Source organism: Castor canadensis, chromosome 4, assembly GCF_047511655.1.
Source record: "Castor canadensis chromosome 4, mCasCan1.hap1v2, whole genome shotgun sequence".
In the NCBI taxonomy this organism is placed as follows: Eukaryota; Metazoa; Chordata; class Mammalia; order Rodentia; family Castoridae; genus Castor; species Castor canadensis.
Genome location: NC_133389.1, coordinates 158,785,025 through 158,806,734, shown reverse-complemented (window position 1 = coordinate 158,806,734; position 21,710 = coordinate 158,785,025). Strand labels below are relative to the sequence as shown.

At 35.6% G+C, this 21,710-nt stretch overlaps 1 protein-coding gene across 5 annotated transcripts in view; it reads right to left on the bottom strand.

The window, feature by feature from the left end:
• Positions 1 to 21,710, bottom strand: part of Unc80 (unc-80 homolog, NALCN channel complex subunit) — a 201,098-nt gene that overhangs the window by 139,748 nt on the left and 39,640 nt on the right. For 3 of the 5 annotated variants that reach the window (XM_074071616.1, XM_074071619.1, XM_074071620.1), the window contains exons 15-21: positions 17,816 to 17,963; positions 15,696 to 15,844; positions 13,598 to 13,764; positions 12,748 to 12,846; positions 9,086 to 9,300; positions 7,859 to 7,965; positions 5,872 to 5,968 (exon numbers count right to left, since the gene is read on the bottom strand). In XM_074071616.1, coding sequence (XP_073927717.1) covers positions 5,872 to 5,968; positions 7,859 to 7,965; positions 9,086 to 9,300; positions 12,748 to 12,846; positions 13,598 to 13,764; positions 15,696 to 15,844; positions 17,816 to 17,963 — 982 coding nt within the window. The remainder of the gene's footprint in view (positions 1 to 5,871; positions 5,969 to 7,858; positions 7,966 to 9,085; positions 9,301 to 12,747; positions 12,847 to 13,597; positions 13,765 to 15,695; positions 15,845 to 17,815; positions 17,964 to 21,710) is intronic. The other 2 variants (XM_074071617.1, XM_074071618.1) reach the window with 1 other exon arrangement.

Below are 21,710 nucleotides of genomic sequence, written 5' to 3'. Positions count from 1 at the left end.
CTGTAGAGTATGTGTGTCATTGTGGAGGAATGAGAGTGAAATGGACCACAAATTTAAAAGGTGTTTCAAAGGTATACCAGTATATTTTCAATAATGCTGTCTGAAACTTTCTTTCCCACTCCTTCTCCTCCTCCCCACTCTCAAATGCTTGATTTGAACTCACCCTGACTTTTGGCAATCTGTGACACATGGCATATGAAAGTTAAAAGTTTATCTGACTATTTAAGTGTAGGGTCTGCTCATTTTCCTACCAGGTCTTTTAACACTACTAAGAGCTCTTGGTATATTTAAAATGATTCTTCTTGTAATCAACAACAAACTTCTCTTTTTATAGAAAATACAGTCACTGCAATTTCAAATCAGATACAGTAAATTTATATGAAGCACAGCATTATGGAAAAAGGGAAAAAAACCCCCAAAACCTTCTTCTCAATTGTAATGTACAGAATCACGAACTATTGAAGTTGTAAAGGAAATTAGAGGTTGATCATTTAATTCCAGAATTTCCTGACATGGCTGTGCATCAGAATTACCTGAGAAGTTCTTAAATTTCATCAAAATCTCCAGAATGAGAGTTTCTGGAGAAGAGATGTAAGAATTCATTCTTGTGAAGCCTGCGATGCAGCCAACCTGCCCTTGCACTGTGGGCAGAGGTTTGGGATCCCTTGATCCTGCCCCTCTTACTGCTACATAACTACAAGTGAGATCAGTCTGGAGCATATCAAAATGCAGAACATCAGGTCCTTTTTTTTTTTTTTTTTTTTTTTGGTGGTACTAAGGTTTGAATTCAGTGCTTCAGACTTTCAAAGCAAATGATCTTCCACTTGAGTCATACCTCCAGTCAAATTTGCTGTAGTTAGTTTGGAGATGGGGGCCTCGTGAACTATTTGCTTGTGCTGGCCTCAAACCACGATCTTCCCTATCTCAGTCTCCAGAGTAGCTAGGATTACAGGTATGGGCCACCAGAGCCTGGCTACATCAAGTCCTATTGCTAGAAATTTTTGATTCCATAGGAATGAGAGCTATGTATATTTTTAATAAAGAATCCAAATAATTTTGGTGCACAAAGTCTAAGCTTAAGAATAATAATACAAAGGATTGATTCTTATTTTTTAACCCTAAGCACATTTTTAAAAACCCTTAATATTTCATGACCGTTCTATGGCTTTTATTATATATATATATATATTTTTTTTTCTTTTGAGATAGAGTGTTGCTATTATGCCCAGGATGGTCTTGAACTCCTGAACTCATCTGGCCTACCTGCCCCAGTTCCTAGGTGCTGAGCTTACAGATGTGTGCAACCATGTCTGACTTCATTTTTTAATATAAGGTTACAATGTTCAATATGTTTTTTGAAATGAAGCCCACATTCTTTCTCATGAGTCTGAAATAATCTGATGCACAAGAGAAGAATGTGGTAGAAAGATTCAAAAGACAGGGTCTTGAATGGTATAGGAAAGAAAGGTACAGACAAGGAGCAAACATTTTCAGATATCTCCTTTTGAAAATGTTGGTCTGTTTACTCAGTGGCATTACTGATGTTGCCTGCATGGGCAACTTCCTATTATTTCCCATAGCTATATGTCATTTCATTACTCGTTTATATATGTATAGACCTTTAATAGTTACCTATACCACAGGAGTCTCATTTGTTAAAACATTATAAAATTTAACAAACTCTTAAACTTCAAGTTTAAGATGGACCCAGTAGCTAATTAAGATTTAACTGTTAGGTGATACCTGCCTCAACTTTGTAATAGGAGTGATGCATGAGATAGGAACGATGACCAATAAAGCTATTCTCATTTATATAATTTATAAATATAAATAATTTATAATTTATAAATGAGCAGTTAATATGACTTTATTAAGGAAAGCATTAAGAATAAGAACACTGCCATTTCATCTGACAAGATGACTAACTCCAAAAGAAATGTACTCAACATTACTAAAGGAAGTGTCATTTTGACTAAAAGAACTTCAGAAATAATGCAGTTAAGAAGTAAAATAGTGAAGAGAAGAGTGAGGAAACCAATCTTTGTCAGCGAGAACTTATACTCTTTGCTTCACAAAATTATGAACACTTATTACAGGTGAGATTGGCAAGTTTCTGCAAGTCCCAGACATAAGAATTATGCTGTAAATAGAGTATTTACAATGGAAATTTTCTATTTTGTTTATATGGCAACATAAGATTTTCTACCATTTCTAAGCATTTGGTATGTGCCAAATATTTTATGAAACATTTCATAATTGTATAAAATTTTATAATTTTATAAATCTTATAATAATTCATTTCCTTTTTTGTAATAACTCTATAAGATAGGTTTTTAAAGATAACTGAAAAAGAGAATATGTGTGTGCATGCATACATATGTTAAGAGAGAGAGAGAACAGTTTATAGATTCACCACCTTGAATGCACCTAATCCCATCTAAGCAGGTCAGACCTGGTTAGTACTTGGATGGGAAAAAGAGAGGACAAAAATATTTAGAGAGAAGTTTAAATTCATAAAATAGGGACATAAAGAGTCAGGATTCATGACCAGACCTACAGACCAGTGTACTCTTAACTTTATGCCATATTGCATCTTTAAAATACCCAAGTGTTTATTCCAGAGGCAAAGATCAGGAGAATCACTGTTCAGGGCAAGAAATTACGAGGACCCCATCTCAACCAACAAGCTAAGCATGGTTGTGTGTATCTGTCATCCCAGTTATGCAGGAGGGATAAGTAAAGGATTGAGGTCCAGGCCATCCCAGGCAAAGAAACACCAAACCCTACTGGAAAAACAACTGAAGTATAAAGGACTGGGGTTATGGCTGAACTGCTGGAGTGCCTACCTAGCTAGTGGGAGAACCTCAGTTCAATCCTCAGTACTACACACATACAAAAAAAAAGTTTCTGTGGAAGGAGGTCAGACTTTTATATTCTACTGTAGGCACCAATTATATTAGGAAGACTTAAGTAAGATGAGAAATAATGCAACATTGTACATGTTATACTTATTGGTTCCTCCCATATCATAATGACAGACTGATTATAAAATTGTACCCTGCAGGAATTCTATATTATATATTAAAGACATGCTAAAAGAGTTTGGCTGTAAACTGTACTCTTTTTTGTCAATTTTTTAATTTAGACATGATTTTCTTGCCTATAATGATTTAGGGGGGCCTCAATACATCTTGGTTGCATTTATTTAGCATTTATTTTTATATTAGGTTTAATGAAGTATAACTTATATAGAGTGTATTTACCATAAACTGCCTAAATCCAAGAAGGAACATTTCAAAGTCTGATATTTCTTTTTAAATGTTATTTTAATTGATAAATCATAATTATATATATTTATGGGCACAAAGTTTCAGATGACAAAATCTATTCTTTAAACAGTATTTCCCAGGGAGGTGATGCCAGAGCTGAGCTCCTAGGAAATGTGCAATAAATTTGTTCATCGGTTCAAATAAACTCATTTCTTTGGTCCTTCAAATATCTTCCCATAAATATAGCCACCATGATTTCTTTTATTTACTTATCTTTTTATTACTATTCATTTACTTATTTTGTTGGCACTGGGGTTTGAACTCAGGGCTTCACTCTTGCTAGGAAGGCACTCTACCATTTGAGCCATTCCACCAGCCCAGCCACCATGATTTCTAAAGCAAAATATTTTCAGTGAATATGAAAACAAAGAAGCAAAAGTTGATCTCCATATGCCATTTGAGTTCTATTCAATGTTCACCAGGCATATTTTTCATAGGTGAAAAAATGTTTAGATTTTAAAGAAATCTCATTGGTATTTTGTTTTAACGCAATGAAGTTCTGATACTACATTTAAATTGAGGGTAAGAAGGTTTGGCATTTATTTTCTTTAACAACTTTAAGAAACAAGGAGATGAAATAGTTAAAATAAATGGGTGGGTAAGGATGTACTCATAGATTACAAAGGAAGGGAGGGAGGAAAGGCAGACTCAAACATAGAATTATGTTCACATGGGCAATGATACTAGTTGTTGCAAAATACAGTGTATTTAGATTAGCAGACAATGTTGTTCTCATTCATTTTTAACAACTGGAGATACTTGTCTTCTAACAGAGTCCAAAGAAATTATCTCACTGAATTTGTGTGATTTTTAACAAGTTAGTAAACATAGGAAAAGAATAGTGTTATAAACTATATTCTCTTGTCAGTCAAAAGCACATAAAATATGCCAGATACTAATTCAGATAGTATGGTTTTGTGCTCCAGACAGGCAGAAAGAGACTGTATTTCTGGTATGCTGACATAAATTCATCCTGGAATCTGACTCAATGAATACTCTATGTTAGATCTTTTCTGTTTGTGAATTAAATAAAGAATATATGAAACAATGGCTAAAATCTGTATAAAAACACAAATCCAGGATGAACTAACATTTATGAGAAATAGTAATGGTAACATATTTGGAAAAACAGTACAAGTAAAATATTAGCTTATTAATTGAAGAATGAAATGTAAAGGAATCAAAGGGAATGTCAACAACTAAATTGTGCTTCCATCTTTTCCACCAAGGAGAATATCTACAAATGGGAAAGTACAAGCTGGCAGGGGTTTGAACTCAGGGCTTCATACTTGCAAAGCAGGTGCTCTATCACTCAAGCCATACCTCCAGTCCATTTTACTCTGGTTATTTAGGAGCTAGGGTCTTGTGAGCTATTTGCCTGAGCTGGCCTTGAACTGTGATCCTCCTTATTTCAGCCTCCCAAGTATCCAGGATTACAGGACTGCGCCACTGGTGCCCAGCTAACAAAAATGAATTTATAATACTGCTGGCTTGGACCACTATACAAATTGCCTTTGAAAAATTATGAGGAGTGTAAAGGGACTAAAATGACAAAGGCATTTGTTGTTAGGAAGATGTTTGAGAACTTTTTTGCTTGTTTTTGTGGTGTTGGGGGATTGAACACATGGCTTCACACATGCCAGGGATCCACCACTGAACCACAAACCAAGTTAGGAAGAGTTATTAAACCATAGATTAATAAGTTTGATGTTTGCCCTAGCCAAATTCTAAAAGAGATAATTAATATCAATAATAATTAATAATAATTAATATCAATTAATATCAAAATGGTACATTGCATTCCATTGGAAGTTGTGAATCTTGTAAAGCACATCATCTAACTAGAGTATACAGGGAAAAGAAATTCAAATAGTGATGGAACTAAAGAAACCAAAGGCATTTATCCAAAAGAGATCAAGAGAGAAAACAGGAAATTAGTAATATGTGGAAGCAGTGTTGTATGCACGTGTGTGAACGTGTGTGCCTGTTTGTATGTGTGTTGTTACAGATGTCGTAACTAGGACAGATGAATCAAGTTTATGGGTAAATATATTTTCAGATTATAAGGAAAGATTTTCTAACAACTGAAGCTGTCTAGCTCAGGATCAAATTGCTTTGTAAAATTATAAACTCCCCCTGAGCAGAAGTGTGCAGAGGGTGGACGGCCACCTGTCAGGAATGTAACAAGAAGAATTCCCAAATAGACAGGTGGGTGGATGAAAGGTTCTGTAGCTCAGATTTTAATAAAGGTTAGAACAGCAGAAGAGGCTATGTCTTATTTTTTTGCAAACCCAGCACCCATCAGAGAGGGAGGAAATTAGTCAGGTTTCCATAAATGTCTATCCCACCAAATTGATAATAAAGAAGTTATACATAGTAGTAAAAATCACGTATGAAAAACAAATGAAAAGCAATGCAAACAGGAAATGACCATGTTTTTAAAACTAAAAAGGGTTTCAGAAATAGAAAAGAAAAAAGATAATTTGATTTCAACAAATGCAGATGAAAGCTGAATGGAATTCTTAGGCCTCAGGACATTTACCAAGACGCTTGAAGAAGTGCTCTTCCTCTTCTCTTCCATTTTCCACTCCACTCCCAGGCCCACTTTCAGAAAGCTTCACAGCGCTGGTGAATTTGACCTGAGAAGAAAAGAGATGTCATCAGATAACTAAACCTGAAGGCAAAATTTTGAGTTAGACTAACCTTGGATTTGAAAAATAAGTTGTAATAGGTAGGAAATGTTTATAAAAGTGGAACTACTCTATGGAACTCAGGAAAGGAGGGAAAGGAAGAGAGAATGATAGTGCAGTAATAAGACTGTAAAACATAACATCTGTGAAGACAGAAGATATAGCAATATGTACTGAAAGCTGTTGAAAAACAGCAGGGCAGGGGGAGGGAAAGGGTAAGGGAGAGTAATGAAAGGGGTTGAACAAACCAAGGTAAAGTATACTCATGATGGGGATACATGGAGAAACCCCTTTGAACATTGACCTAGGAATTAATAATGAAAGATGGGACTGTAAAATTGGTTCAGTGTGTGTGTGTGTGTGTGTGTGTGTGTGTGTGTGTGTGTGTGTTACTTATGGAAGAGGGAAGGGTGAACAAAAAAAATGAGGTGAGAGATATGGTTGATGGACTTCATATATGAAATATATATGAAATAGAACAATGAAGCTTCTTGCAATTGTTTGAAGTGGGATGGGAGGGGGGTCTAGGGGGAGAGATGATGGGTATGATCTAACTAATGTACAATATAAGCCTACTTGGAATTGTCACAATGAATCCCCCTGTACAATGAATATATCGTAATAAAATTTTTTAAGAAAGAAAAATAAGTTGTTTAGAATATGAAAATGACTCATTCTAATGGCTTTCACATCTGGTCAATTTAGTTAGTATAGTTCATTCATGTGCGAAAAAAGATATCATTATAACTGCAAGTAGAAGAAGGACCTAGGTCAGAGATCAAGAGATGAATAATCAAGTGTTATAAAAATAATTTAGTGTACAACTGAGGTTTGCTTAAATTTTAATTCTGATAAAGTCCACACTCAAATTCATAAACAGCAAGCCACATTCATCCTTTATAAATACCACCACACTGACAATCAGATGGAAGTGAAAGATGGCTAAACAAAATATTTTAAATATATTCATCAATTCATAGTGCATTATAATAAATGTGGAATATATTTCTATTTCTAAGCATTAATATTTGTTCTTGGTCTTGCTTTCAACAGAGAAAGGAAGTTATGGGCCACACAGACTCTAAAACTTGATCAGTTTTTTAGTGAAAAGAACATGACACAGGAATTATAGTTCCTAATTGTTATGCATCTTGCTATATTCTTTTTATAACTTCAATATAATATTTCTATGTAGACTAGATAGAAGAGTATAACCACATAGTCTATATATAAAGAAATGTAACTCATACTGAAAAGTAGGTGTATAAGTGACTTGGCCATGAATCATCCACAGGAAAGAGTGTTGTAGGAAGTCAGTTTTGCTGAGAATCATAACCTCTTTCAAATCAGATGCTACTGTGATGTATAACAGCAAAATGAAGAGCACTTAGTGAGAAAAGTCCTCCTGAATTTCTTTATCTTTTTCAGTAGGGAGAGCTGTTCCAAAGGTAGTAGAAGGTGAGTGAGTTGTGTTCAGATGCGTATTTTAATACGTAAGAGGAATCACTGTAGAAATACTGGATCCTTGGAGAGGCGCTTGAGATATGAATGATTTTACATGCATGTTGAAAGTTAAAAATAGCTGGGAAACAATGCCCACATACATCTCTATGTCTGCATTACAATTTCATATAACTTTTGCTACATATTTCCTTTTTCCCATCTATAATGGCTTACTACTTAAGCATTTTATTTTCCATTGCTTGTCTAAGATTCCAGAGTTTCTTCAATTTCTCCTTATTTGGCTTCTCCAGGTGTTTAGTGTTTCTCAGCCCTGACACTTTTCTAGCAGTAACTCCACGTTCACCTATATGAGTAATGGAGCAATGTCCTGTTTACCTTGGAGCTTTGCCTGATGAAAGACAGGCGGTCCACAGAGCTGATGTCCAGGAGGTCCTCCACGCCATCTGCCAGGCCGGAGAGGGAGGATCGTTTCAGCCAGCTTCCTATTTAATAATTATTTTTTAAAAATTAGACTGTTACTGTGTTTGCTCCCAAATGGATTAAAATGAAATGCCAGCATGTGCTCAACAAGCCATGAAAGTTACACGCCATAGATATAAATAGAAGCAAAAACAAGTCATTTCCAGTGTACATACTGCGAATCAAATTGTCAGGACTGGGTTATAAAATTACATGAGTGAGACCAGGACAAAAAGAACCAGGTCTTCTCCAGTACATAAAATCATGCTCCATTCACCTATCGCAAAATTCTGTTCCCTTTTTGTTCTGAATAGCTCTCAAAACTGTTCACTTTTCTCTTTCTACTTAATCACCTAACTCAAGTGTCCATTTACTTACGGGCACTAGTAGGCTAGAATCTTTCTGTATGGTCTCTCTCATAAACTAATCCATTCTCAAGTGTGATTTCCATGCACTGGTGTTTTAGAAAAAAACGCTTGTGTTACTCTCCAGTTCAACAACCCAGCTTAACCACCTGGGGATCTAGGATGTAAAGACAACCTAACCTGAAAGATATGTTCTGACCCCTGTTGTTCAATCATAGTGATACAGCCACTCTTCCTCTTGTTTTGATTCTTCCAATTCCATCCTTCCTATTGTCTTTGTACATATTACTACCTGAAGTGCTCTCTTTCATCTCTCTTTGAAGCATTCTGTAGATCTTAATGTCATTCCCTCTAGGAAGTCTTTCCTGATTCCTGCCTCCTCCCTGCATTTACAGCCATGTATATTTCCTTCATAGAATTCATAGTGTGCAATTATACCTAGTTGTATAATTATCTGCTTTAGTGACTGTGGCATCTACTGGACTGCAAGTTCAGCAAAGTAGGCAGGGCTGTGTGTTTTGTTCATTCTTTGATCTCTGATACCTAGCAGAATGTTTGCACACAGTAGAGGCATGTAGAAGGAGCTTGAGAAATATCTGCAAAAACAAAAAAGTGAATGAATGGATGGATGGATGGATGGATGGTTGAAACAATAAGCCTAGGCCTCATGACTTAAAAGCTTTTCTGTACCCTACCATGTACTGCGGTGGTCTTGATTATGTGTTGATTTGATGACATGGCAGGCAATAAGAGAATCCATAAATAAATGCAGACATACTTTTACCTATGGGGAGCTTAAGCTTCTTCCGCAGGGAAATTCTGCGAGACCGTGAGCGGGCGCGCCGGTCAGAGGTATTCCCTGAGTGGGCAGTGGTGCATTCTGAAGTGTCCTGCTCAGACTGGCTGCTGGTGTCACTTGCTGCACTCTGGGATTTGAACATCTTGCGCCAGAAATCTTTCCTCCCCAGGTTGCCCCCTTGCATTTGTTCATCACTGCAAATAGAGAGGATAGGGTTAACATCTGACAAAGCATGCGAGATTCTCCTGCCTCTCTCAGCCTCCTGCTTCTGATATTTGGGCAAATCATGCAGCGTGATCTTTGATGGGCTGGGTGTGGGAAGAATGGAAGTTGGAGTGGGAGGCGGGAGACCAAGGTTGACTGTGAGCTTTTCTTGAAAATAGTCATGTCTCAGGAATCAGTGGAGGTGGTCATTTTTTTCAACTTTAATAAAAAGACTAAACATTATTGCAGATATTCACCTGCAGTGTGAGTCATAATAGCAGAAGCACTTAAAATGTCAGTAAATATTTAACTTTTGAAAAAGCTCTGTGGAGCTAGTACAGTACTTTCTCACTCCCAACACCTCACCCCAGTACAGAATCATTCTTTACACTAAACAAACTTGCAAAAAATATTTAAATGAATGAATGAAATGTGATCACCATGCCTTCAGAATATATCACCCTACAGCCAACAAGTCAAAGAAAGTAAGTGGAGTTTAAAAGTTAAAAAAAAAAATAGTAAGTCCAACTCAAAAGGAAAAATAGGAGCAGCAGCAAGGGGATGTTTGATTACAGCAAGTGGCCAAAAATATATAGTGTTTTATCTCATAGAATTAATAAAAAGCCAGTTGAAATGCTATTCCTATTTTTCATTCAATAAACTGGCATAGATTGAAAGAGGGGAAGAGAAGGCAATGGCACTATCAGACCGTCATTGGTGAGAAAAGAATGAGTCAATCTTTCTAAAAGGTAATTTGGTAATATGTTTTTCAAAGCCTATATCAGTGCCCTTTGACTGAGAAATTAATTTCCAGGGAGTAATCTCAAAGAAATGATGGATCTACATACTAAGATGCAGATATAAGAAGGTAATATTGGTCAACAGTGAAAAAATGGAAGCAATCTACGTGTTTAAGTCGAGGGAAGCAGTTGAATAAATTGTAGAATTTTTATATCACCAATTGGAAGTTCTCTGTAGTTACTAAAATATTATTTTAGAATATAATTGATATGAGAAATGTTCATGAATCATTGATAAGCTAAAAGGCAGTGTTCAGTTGGTTTAAACAGGGTAACACCTGTTAATTTTTTAAAAAGTACACATGTGAGCATGTCGGTATGAATTTATATGTATACATGTAATGCTCAAAAATGAGCTCAACACAATACACAAAAAACTTACAGAAGTTATCTTTAGTTAGTGTATCATGGTTTATAAACTACTTTCCCTTTATACTTTTCTAAGCATTCCATATTTGTTGTCTTCAATAGAAAAAGTTACAGAAAATGCTCCAGTAATGTGATGAATTTTATTTATGGGGTTTTTGGTAATGATTTGCTTATAAGCTTTGGGGATGAGTCCTGAATCGACACAAAATTTGGTAGTGTTGTGTAAACAAATAATTTTTTGGAGACATTTATATTCAGATTTCTCTCTCTCTAAATATCAGATTACTAAATATTTTTAATCTTATTCTAATTTAAGACATTTCTATTTATCAAATATGGTATACATTGAAATTGCTTTTCTAGAACTTGACTTCTCACTTGTGAAATGATCATGACTTTGAGGCATTTCTTACCTTTGAGTAACAAAAGGCACAATGGTGAATGTGTGATCATGTGATCTGATTGGGAAAATATCCAGGGAGACTACAATTTATCAACATTTTCAACAAAATGTTACTTTAACTTTGTTTCATGAGTGTAAGAAAACCATTGTTAATATTACCAAGTTAATGAGTCTATTATTTACGGAAATATAATAAGAAGGGACAGGAAAAACAGGGAAGGTAAAGAAAGAGAAACAGAAGGTAGAGGAGAAGCCAGAGTCGTCCAAAGTGATCACCCCCGTCTCTCCAGTGCTAAACAGATATTTGGTAAGCTCATCTCTTGGGTCCCCACGGAAAAGTTCCATATTTAACATTTTATGACATTCTTCCAAGTGGAAATATTTAGGTAGAGGGATATTAAAACATGTCTTCATTCATAGAGAAAGAACAGGCATAGGCTAAATGCTGAGAAATTAGGCAGCATTTACAAAACAGTAAACAAAGAGAATATTTTGGAATCTAAAATTTTAATCACTTATGAAGATAGCCAGTTTATTTTTAAAATCCAATTTGCCTTTTAGTTCATTCTTATGGATTAGATTAACGTAACAGTTGCTGATATTATTAGGAAAAAATTCTGTCTCCTCTTTTTTGGGCAGAATTTCTGAGGATAAAGCCTTTTAATGAATTTCGTGGCTATTCAGCCTTGGCACTTTGTCTTTTACATTCATTTTTTCCTTAGAGTTTATGTTTGGATATTTGCCATGTCCTTAAAAGAAAAACTCAAATTTACTTTTGAGGAAGAAAGGTAAAGAAAACCAAAACTTAATGATAATCTAACAATTCTGTTCTTTCTTTGATTGATTGTCATTCATTCTCGAAATATGTTTTCTGTGTTTATTATGAGCCAAATTCCATCTTGGTAAACAAAGACTAGCATGGCTTATGGGCCCATGAACTACATCTAATTTCTTCTTACCTTTCTCTACCCAGCAGGAGCAGTCTCTAAGATTTGGAAGTGCTACAAGAACTGTGTAGGCTTTTTGTTTTTAAAGACTTTATGTGCTTTTTTTGTGTTCATTGTGTTTGATGGCTTTTTCCATCTCAGGTTTGTTTTAGTTGATTGTGGAGAATGGATACCAGAATATCTAAGAATATCCTGCTGAATTATTGAACAAACAATCATTTAATACCAAATAAGAGTTTGGGAAGAAAAATGGCATATTAAAATGATGTACATATTTTAAATATTGATCACTCCACTTGTGGGTGAATACTTCCCAAATGAAGAATAAATATGAATGAGCCTTACATAGAACTAGGCTATATATTTAATGTCTACAGTAACACTTACACTTTCCGGGGGCATTAATTTTAAAAAGCCTTTGATTTTGCCATTATGAAAAATGGAGAGAAACCAAGTGTCAGAAGATAGTGGAGTGGATCTCAGGATAGGACCACAGTGCAATTGGAGGAGACTATATTTCAGTTAAAACTGAGCACTAAAGAAGTTTACTTACTTTCTGAGCACAATGACAAACATTCATCACTTTAAAAAAATTGTGAGTGATTTTAAGGAAGAAAGTGGGTGACACCATTACATCACTCACATACACACTTATTTTTTTTTATGATTTATCTGTAGCACTGTGTGTGAAAGGTAGAAGTGAAGCTTTCTGTAGGCACAGGATAGTTATGCCTATTCTGCAGAGATTAGTGGGATTGAGAACAAAAAACAAGGCAAAGTTCAAAGGAAATGAAAAAAACCCAGTAACAACAAAAATACACAAACTAACAAAAAAGCAAATAGCAGTTAAGAAAATAAAATTCTGTCCAGTAGGAAGTACCTAGCTCTTTGCTTTGGAACATAATCAAAACTGCTTACTGCTCTGGAGTCTGTGAGGGTCGACCAGACATGAAGCTGCGACACTCCTCAGGTGCAGAGGACACCTGGCCCTTGTCCACAACACTTCCCGCCTCTGACCTATAAATGGCACATTCCAATAATCACAAAGAGCAGGACACCATCTCTTAATACTTTATATGCTCCATAAAGCAAGAGATCTGGTATGGGCAATCTATATGACTTGCAAACCCTTGTCACCACTATCACCACAAGTCTATGCTGTGTGGAATTCATAGTGACCATGCCGCTTCATTGCTTTCCAGTACCACCAGTGCTGTAAGGAGACTCATTAGCTGCAAGCAGGATTGCGAGCTTAGAGGTTTCTTTTAATCTTTTCAAGAGACATTTAATATTTAATATGCATAAGATAAATGTATGTTTACTGGAAGAATAACCAACATGATTCGGAATACCAATTTGCTTCTTGTCTCATTTAGATTATCACTTACTGAACAGGATGACATGGTTATCAGTAATTGTTTTTCCTTTCTGGAAAAAAAATGTAAATTATGCATAGAAGAAACTGAAACAAAGATCACATTTTACTATGTAATTAAGGGTTATAAAATTAAGTTTAAGTATTTGAAAATTTGGGAATAACTGATAAATACTAAATTTATCAATAATAATTTTGGCATTTGTTTGATAGTTAACTCATTTCTTCTATAAGCTTCAAATGGACCACATCAGTGATACTACTTAAATAAGATACTTTTATCTTTCATACTCGATGTTATACTACATCAGCAGCCACATGGATAGTACAATAAAAGATAATATTCCACTGACATAGGCAAACACTAATATTCAGAGAGCTCAAGCTTCCAACCTTTTACCACCTGCTGGCTTAGATTCCTGTTCACTCTCCTCCACCTTTTTCCCTGGTGCTAACTTTTCAGCACTGTCAAGCAAAGCACTAAGAGCCACTCTCCTGAAGACATTCCCATGGGCTTCTTTGATAAACTGGACCAGCTGACGGATGTCACAGTACAGTCCCTGTTTGAAGGCAAGAAGAAAGTTTGAGGAAGGAAAGATAGCCATGTGATTAGTTTTCATCAGAAGACAGGAAGAAGGCAATTCCTTAGGCTTAGCTGAGCATTGAAACACAAAAGAATGGCAGTTACTTCTGTTGAAATAAATGGAATTCTCCATCTACTACATTGTTACTAAGGAAGAACATTGCCAGTCATCCTTGGTATGAAAAGGATGGTTACCACAAGACTCCTATTCAGAAAGTTGGCTGTATTGCTAGAAAGACTTCAATCTACATTTGTAACTATTGATTCCCAAGTTTTAATTTTCTCTTTTAATTGCGAGTTCTGAAGAGATGCCTGCAAAACAAAAAGGGTAGTTAGAATTTTGTTTAGACTAGAGATTTCAGTCTCTGTTCAACTTCTTCAAATTTTTTGCATTAGTATGACAAAATTTTAAAATATGTCTGATAAAACAGGACACAGAAAGCTGGATGACTTTTGATGTTCACATTTAGCAAATAACATGTTCCAGTTGAACAGGATCTTGAATATGAACTTAAGACTATCCATGCTATTAATTCCAATATATTTGTAAATGGACATTTAAAAATATGTTCAGGAGGTTTTCTTTGTTAAGATAATTAAGCTTTGCATTGAGCATTTCACCCTCTTGTTTTCCTCTTTAAAGAGGTAGTTACTGTATTCTTTGCCTTAGGAAATGTTCACAGCAAAGCAGAATGCAGAAACATAAACATACCATAATAACTTTGGTTTTCAAAAACCTAAGACCACTGGGATAATTATGCCCATGATCTTTACAAAACCAGACAGAAGGGCCTGTGAGGGGAGCAAGGCCCCGTGTACTTCACTTTTTTTAATAGCTCCTCCAAGGAAGGGGCAAGACCCCAAAAAGCCAGGGTTCTAAACTCACCAGAATATGCCATCCCAAGCACTCAGCAAAGAGCACTATGTGAAACAACAGCACTAGACCCATACAGGGGATCGGTGGAAAATTGCCAGGCCCTAGAAGTTACCTTAGACTTGGGGTCTTTATATTATACTTTGGGATGGAGAAACTCAAGAATGACTGAAGTTCAACTTCCAGCCATTCTGTTGGGATGATAGCTCAAAGTCAAATTTACTTTGATTTAAACAAAATTAAGAAAAACAATATCACTTTAACAAATGAGGTTGTGGATAAAGATTTATCACTTATATATATTACCACCAACTTGTTAAATTATTTTTGCCATAACCAAAATGAATGCATGAACAGGTTCAAAAACCTTGTTAGGTTGGCTTTGATGCTCAGCAAAAGTATTTTATTCTGTCTATATCAAGTGAATCATTTCAATAGTTTAAAATAGCTCAAATAATGTCCTTGATTTAGGCAAATTAGTGGATAATATTCATATGTGCAAATGGGCTGATTTCTGCTTAGAAGTCATAGTATCTAACAGACTACTAAGATACAGAAATGCTACTTTGCTAACCAAAGACACCTGAATTTCATCTATTCATCTCAGATTTCTCAGCCTTAATATGCATTTAGTATCCTAAACTACAATCTCCATGGTAGCAATTAAATACTAATCTTTTATAGCTTAGCTTTCCCTCATACTTGTGGCTTTAGTAGTTTAATTAACACAATCTTTTATGAAGAGTGGTTAAAAAATTAGAGTGCTCAATAAAAGAAAACAAAACCACCTTCAGCAGCACATTTGCATTAATTTAAAATGTGAACATGGTTTCAAATACTTTGTATAGCATCCTTTAATATTTCATGACTCAATAAATTTCATTCTAGCATCTTCTTTCTGCAGAGCTCAAAATACCTTGAGACTATTTAGCTTAATAGTTTGAGATGAAGGGGGAAGACAAGTTATGAGGTGAGACATTTTACTCAGAGAAGAGACTGAGAACTCCTGTGGGAAAAAGGACAGAGCATCTCACCAGATTCTCAGGGCTGTGCAGTTCATGTGTGGTTGATGCGCAGCGTGTGATGAGGGACTTAAACATGGCACCCACGATGATGCCTTCCACATTCTGGGCTGTGGATTTGTTGTCCACCGTGGTGAAGTTATTTCCAAACCCAGCCTTGTCTGGAATGCAAATACACATGTTAAAGGCAATGTTTCCATTAATCTTCATGATGGAAAGGAGTAAGGAAGTAAGCGCTGACACCCAGGAAATGCTGAAGGGCTGCAGGAAGTACAGAATCAGGATTAAACACACCTCTGATGTAATAATCTCTATGAAGATTTGGCAATATATGAATCATAGTCTCTTTCACAGTCTTTACTATGACACAACCAACTGCATTTATGGAGCATTTTGGATCAAAGGAAAAGAGGTCAGCTTCTGACTATAGATCTAGAATCATTTTTTAAAATAGGTGATCACTTTAAAAAAATCTACCAAATGGCCTCTAAATAGAGAAAGAATTAAGTCAATTCAACCTCGTCAGTGGTGAGGAATGCTGGTTTTTCAGTGGACACTGTTCAGTGTGTTAGAAGTGGAATGACATGTGGCCAGGGGAGCTGGACAGTGAGAAACAAAAGGTAGTGAGGAGCTCTGCAAGTGTGCTGGAAAAACTGAGTCCTGCCCACAGTGCAGAGTACTCCCAGAAGCTTCTTAGACTGTAGAGGGCGACAGCCTATGACCTCCCTCAGAGCCACTTCCTTCTAATCATACATACATGAAATACTAGTGACCTAAGTCCATCAACCTCCACAGTATTTCATGCCAGTGTTTTACAGATCCATGGCTTTTTCACATAGGACACACAGGAGTTCTGACCTTCACAGAAGGCTTCCTCATAGCTGTGAGCCAACTGTGGATGTGAGCAGGGCAGGCACAGCTGTAAGATTAATCAGACCGGGACCCGTGTCTGATTCATTGTGACCCACACCCACATCTCAAGAATCCCAGGAGGATCACATCACCAAATATAATACACTTTATTACCAACTTCTCACTGTATTGATGAATACGGCATTATCTCTAGATTTTACACTAATGATAAAAATAATTTTGTCTTGACTTATGGCTCCTATTTCAAATAGCATTTAAAAAGAGAAGAATGTAATTATATAATTGAAAATTTCTCTTGCTGATTTCAACAACAATCCTCACTGACTTCATTGTTTATTAAATTTATAATATGCTTGGCTTAAAACAATTCTGGTAACAGATTATTCCAGGGATTCTATAGAGAGCAATATTTTGTCTTAATGTGATAATATGACAATAAAGACTGAGTTACAACCAGGAAAACTGTTTCTAAATCCATCAAATATGTTTTCGTTACAAATTATTTAACTACTATCATTCACATATCATATGAACAATAAAAGTCTATATTGAGATGCTATTTCTTCCCAGACTCTAATAAAAATGTGTATTTTACTCAACTTGGGCTTCAGGCTTCACCTTCAGTTCATTATTTGAATTGTCCTGGAGGTGTTTGGTTTATGATAAGTGCAGCTGGCATTCACTGTTCTCTTCCTGTAACCAGGTCTCTATATAGAAGTTTCCTTATAGTCATGCAATTATAAAACAGATCGTCGGCCTATGCATCTCCCTGGTTTTTAAAAATTAAGTCTGTATGTAAAAGTATGTTGAAATTGTGTTATTACTATGTTTATGATCATCGCTTTGCTTTCTTTACTATTTTAGTTTGTGAGAAAATTGACAAGCACTTTGCCTGGCATAGAGTAGGTACTCATTTCATATTTACCAAACTAGTAAATATATTCCCTTGATTGCCATATGAGTTGTCATAAAACAGAGAGAACTTTACCGAATTCCCATTCACTGAAGTGAGTTATCAACTGAGGTAACTTATCCTCTGAGGACAAGATGTGTCATCAAACATGATTTGCAAGCTTCTTTTCTTTATACTCTATTACACAAACATGCACACATGCACAAACACATGTGCACACATGCATGCATGCACATATATCCTTTTTCTCTAAATTCTATCCCAATTAATTTAGTGTAGTCCCTGAAACACTACCTGCTTCACCTTATAGTGATTGCTCCTAAAACTCAGGTGTGGCTTTACTTACTGTCAGTGATCGGCTCCATACAAAATCCTAGCAAAGCATGCAAGAAGTCCACTACATTATTGAGAGAATCCTTGTTCACATAGTCCCTCATGGTTTGTCGGAACTGCATCTTATCTAGCTTGTATAGTTTAGTGAGGCAGCTCTGGGCCTGCAATGAAGGAAAAAGTGAAAAAGTCACAAGTACCAGCTTAAGTGAAAGATACCATTAGTCTGAGACCAAAGCCTTCAGGAGGCCAAGACTTCCATCTAGACCCATTTGTTGGAGCTAGCTAGGCCTGCTAGCCCCTGTTGTATGAATAGGAAGTAGGTAGAGACAGACTGGGCAGTTCAAGGGACTTTACACTGAGAAGAACCACTCCTCAAGAAAACTCCAAAGCTGAAGTCCAGTGCAGGTCCCAGAAGGAGCTCAATCTTTTCACCAAGGTGAAAATTTTAAGATCTTAATGAATATAACTCAAAGTATAAAATTTACAGAAGTGATAGAATTTGCAATCCACACTTAGAAAACCTCAAAGGCTTTGTGCAGTGGGAAGAAGCATGCCACTCTCATGTCTAATCACTTCTAATTTAAGTAGACTTAATGGAGGAGTGAAAGGAAGAGGAGTAGAAAATGGGTATCGAGTGTCCTCTTACATGGCAAAGAGCCAAGGCTCTTGAAACACAAAGGAGGCATAAAAATAAAGTCTGATTTGTTTATTGATGTGTCTGTATTTGAATATGAAAGTATATTTTAATAGAACTTGGCCTCATGAATATGAAAACAAATGACCATCAACTAGGTCCTGCTACTTAAAATAACAGTATATTTCTTATAATCCAGTGAATAATTTTTCTACCTGCGAAAGGACAAGGGAATAATTCCAATCATCAGAAGCAACAAGTCCCAGTCATTGGCTGCAGAAGGCAGCAGATAAAATGGCTCTGCACTGCCTAGGAACAGTAGGAGGCCTGATAGCTCTTCTACTATCAAAAGAAAAATATCATTTGTGTGTTGCTTTGCTGTTTAAAACAATTTTCTTGAATTATTGTGCATCATATCTGTCTTTTATACCATTTTTATGATTTGCTGATTATCCTTTTCTTACAGTTGAGAAAATTTAGGCTCAAAGACTTTAAGGACTTTGTCCAAGTTGACATTGCATGGTCTAGAGTAGAGCCAAAAGTGGAAGTCAGGGTCCTGTCTCCTACTTTGTGATTTTTTTCTCCTATGAAATAGTTTCACTAATAGTTCAGATAATGATAGGCTTGAGGAAATGTATTCAGATACCATCCATGTTCAAAAAGGATTTAAGATGATTGATACTAGAGATTTGCTGGTATCTTGAAGAAGACTACTTATGAACAAAAGAGATACAAAAAAGTCTATAATGATGGAATGAAATGGGGAAATGGCAGAAGTCTCTGGATTGAGGGAAAAGGGCCAAGGACCAAGAAAGGAGGGGTAGCTGGGCGAGGTCCACCTTAATTGAGTCTGGTGGGTGGTACAAAGCATATAGTTGGACATAGAAGTTATATTGGGGAGGCAATTCATAAGAGTTAGAATCTTATTGGTGGGCTATTAATGTTGACCAAGAGGAAAACTTTACCGTTTGGACAAATCAAGGCCCAGGGAAAGATGTGGAAATCTGAGAGGAAAAAACAAAAGACTATAAAAAGGATGAAACTTGGAATTAGCTATGTAAGTTTTTTTAGGTGACCTTATTATAAGCTCTCCATCTGTATTAAGACAGATTTAATTTTTCATTCTTCCTTTACTATGTCTGAGAAGACTAGAAATTAGGTATTTTTCTTCCCAGAGAGCTTATTAGCTGTCAGATCTTAGGCAAGATCATTTATTATTTTTTAGTAAAATACATGTTGCTTATAAAAACATTTACAAAACACTTGGGTAAACTATGTTTTGCATGAATTCAATTATCATTCCACAAAGAATTTGTGAAGATCTTCATTGTAATATTTACCAAGCACTTTTAAAGTCTTGGGTTGGAAAATCCTGAAATACAAATTATTCCGTATTTTCTATAAAATAGAACAAAAAAGAATAGTTTCAAATCTGGTCTTTGCAGGGTATAAGATAGCTTGATTTCTTGGAAAGTTTGAGCTCTGTTTGACTTCAATGGAAAGTTTAAGAAAGAGTAAGGATCCCAGCCTTTGATACTATTAATAAAAATAGTAAAGAAAAAAAATCCTCAAATTTTAAATATTTTGCTTCTAAATGAATATTCTAAATTTCTTTAAGAGCTGTAGAACCATTTAAAAATGAATTCTTTTTCAATAAATTGGGACTATCAGCTAAGAATTAGATTAGCAATCCAAGAAATATTAGGAATTATGTAATAGAACCACTAGGCACTTTAATGAGTATCATTACAGCAATCTTTTAGTTCTAAAACAAGACACAAAAATACTATGAAGGACATGAACTTGTAAAGATAGGAAATATTCTTAACTTTTAAAATGTTAAGTGACATGGGAAAACCTAATGGTAGAGAAATCTGGAAATATCTAGCTTTTTGAACTAGATGTTTCCTCAGGAGGGGATTTTTTTTCAAGTGTGTATTTAATGTGTTTGTTGAATATGGATAGGCATGTACAATCTCTATAATGAATATAGCAGGCTTACAAGATAATAAAGGAATTGGCTCATAAATTAAGCTAAGGAGACAGTAGAAAAACCGGCTGGATGACTCAGAGAAGCATAAAGTATGTTTGGGGAGGAAACCATGGTATACAAGCATAACAATGGGCTCTTTTTTGATTCAACCAGCCCTGATTTCTGTAAGTCCAGAAAGACAAGATATGGTTGTCAGAGTCAATTCATACCTCAAGCTAGAGCATGACACTTCTTATAGTTTTAGCACCTTCATTTCATGAAATTGGTCTTTGGCAAGAAGAGTGAGGTGTTTTATTTAGTTATGCAGGCTTTTATTCATATGCGACAGAATTAAAAATTGAAGTTCAAAATTCATGTACATTTGTGCAAAGATGGAGGCAACATAGGCTCTCTACTTACTGTCTTGCTATTTGTTATCTTGACTTTATTTTTGGTCTCAAAATCTAAATCTTGCTCAAAATGTTTGACTTTCAGGACTTCGAAGTTAATTATGGAGAATATAACCCTCTGTATACAGATTATAAACTAAAACAACACAATTTAACAGAATAGAAAACACAGATGGAAGAACAGATAGATGGTAGATGATATGTTAGGCAAGAAGCATGCTAACACTGTGTGAACATTTCATGACAAAACCTAAACACCAAGGAAAAATGGGATAGCATCAGATTTTGACATGATCCTAAAACTCTGCTGAGATAGATATACCAAAGGATTTCTTGGTCTCAAATTTACATTGAATTCTTACTTTTAAAAGAATATTTTCTTATAATTTTAATTCAAACATATACATGAGGCAACTGTCCTAGCTCAGGGTTGCTAGAGGCAAGTTACTGCTTAAGTCAGAATGGAGAAATAGCAGACATTGGAGGCATTTTGAAAATGCAATGTTCCATTACAAAAGTGCTTGGAAAGCACAAGAGCAGAGTTTCAAGTTTCACACAGTTTAAAGGAACATGATCTCAAATATCTAGAAGTTGAGGGTCATTCTCAAGCAAAGCAGTCAGAAATGACTGGCTACTTTTATAGTCCTGTTTTGTCCCAATAAGGGCCATTTTCCATATCTAAGAAGAAAAACAAACTAAGTTCTAAACTTTGATCCCTTGCTGTAATGCAAAATATTTCTATAGTACCCAGACAGATGATTAAGAAATCATTTGTCACAGGCCATCAGAAGCTTGCTAAATGTATTTATTCATCAGTGCAAATTTTTTTCAAACTGCAATTCAATGTTCTTTCAACCCCAATTATACATCCTTTTACCAACAGGTTGTTGGA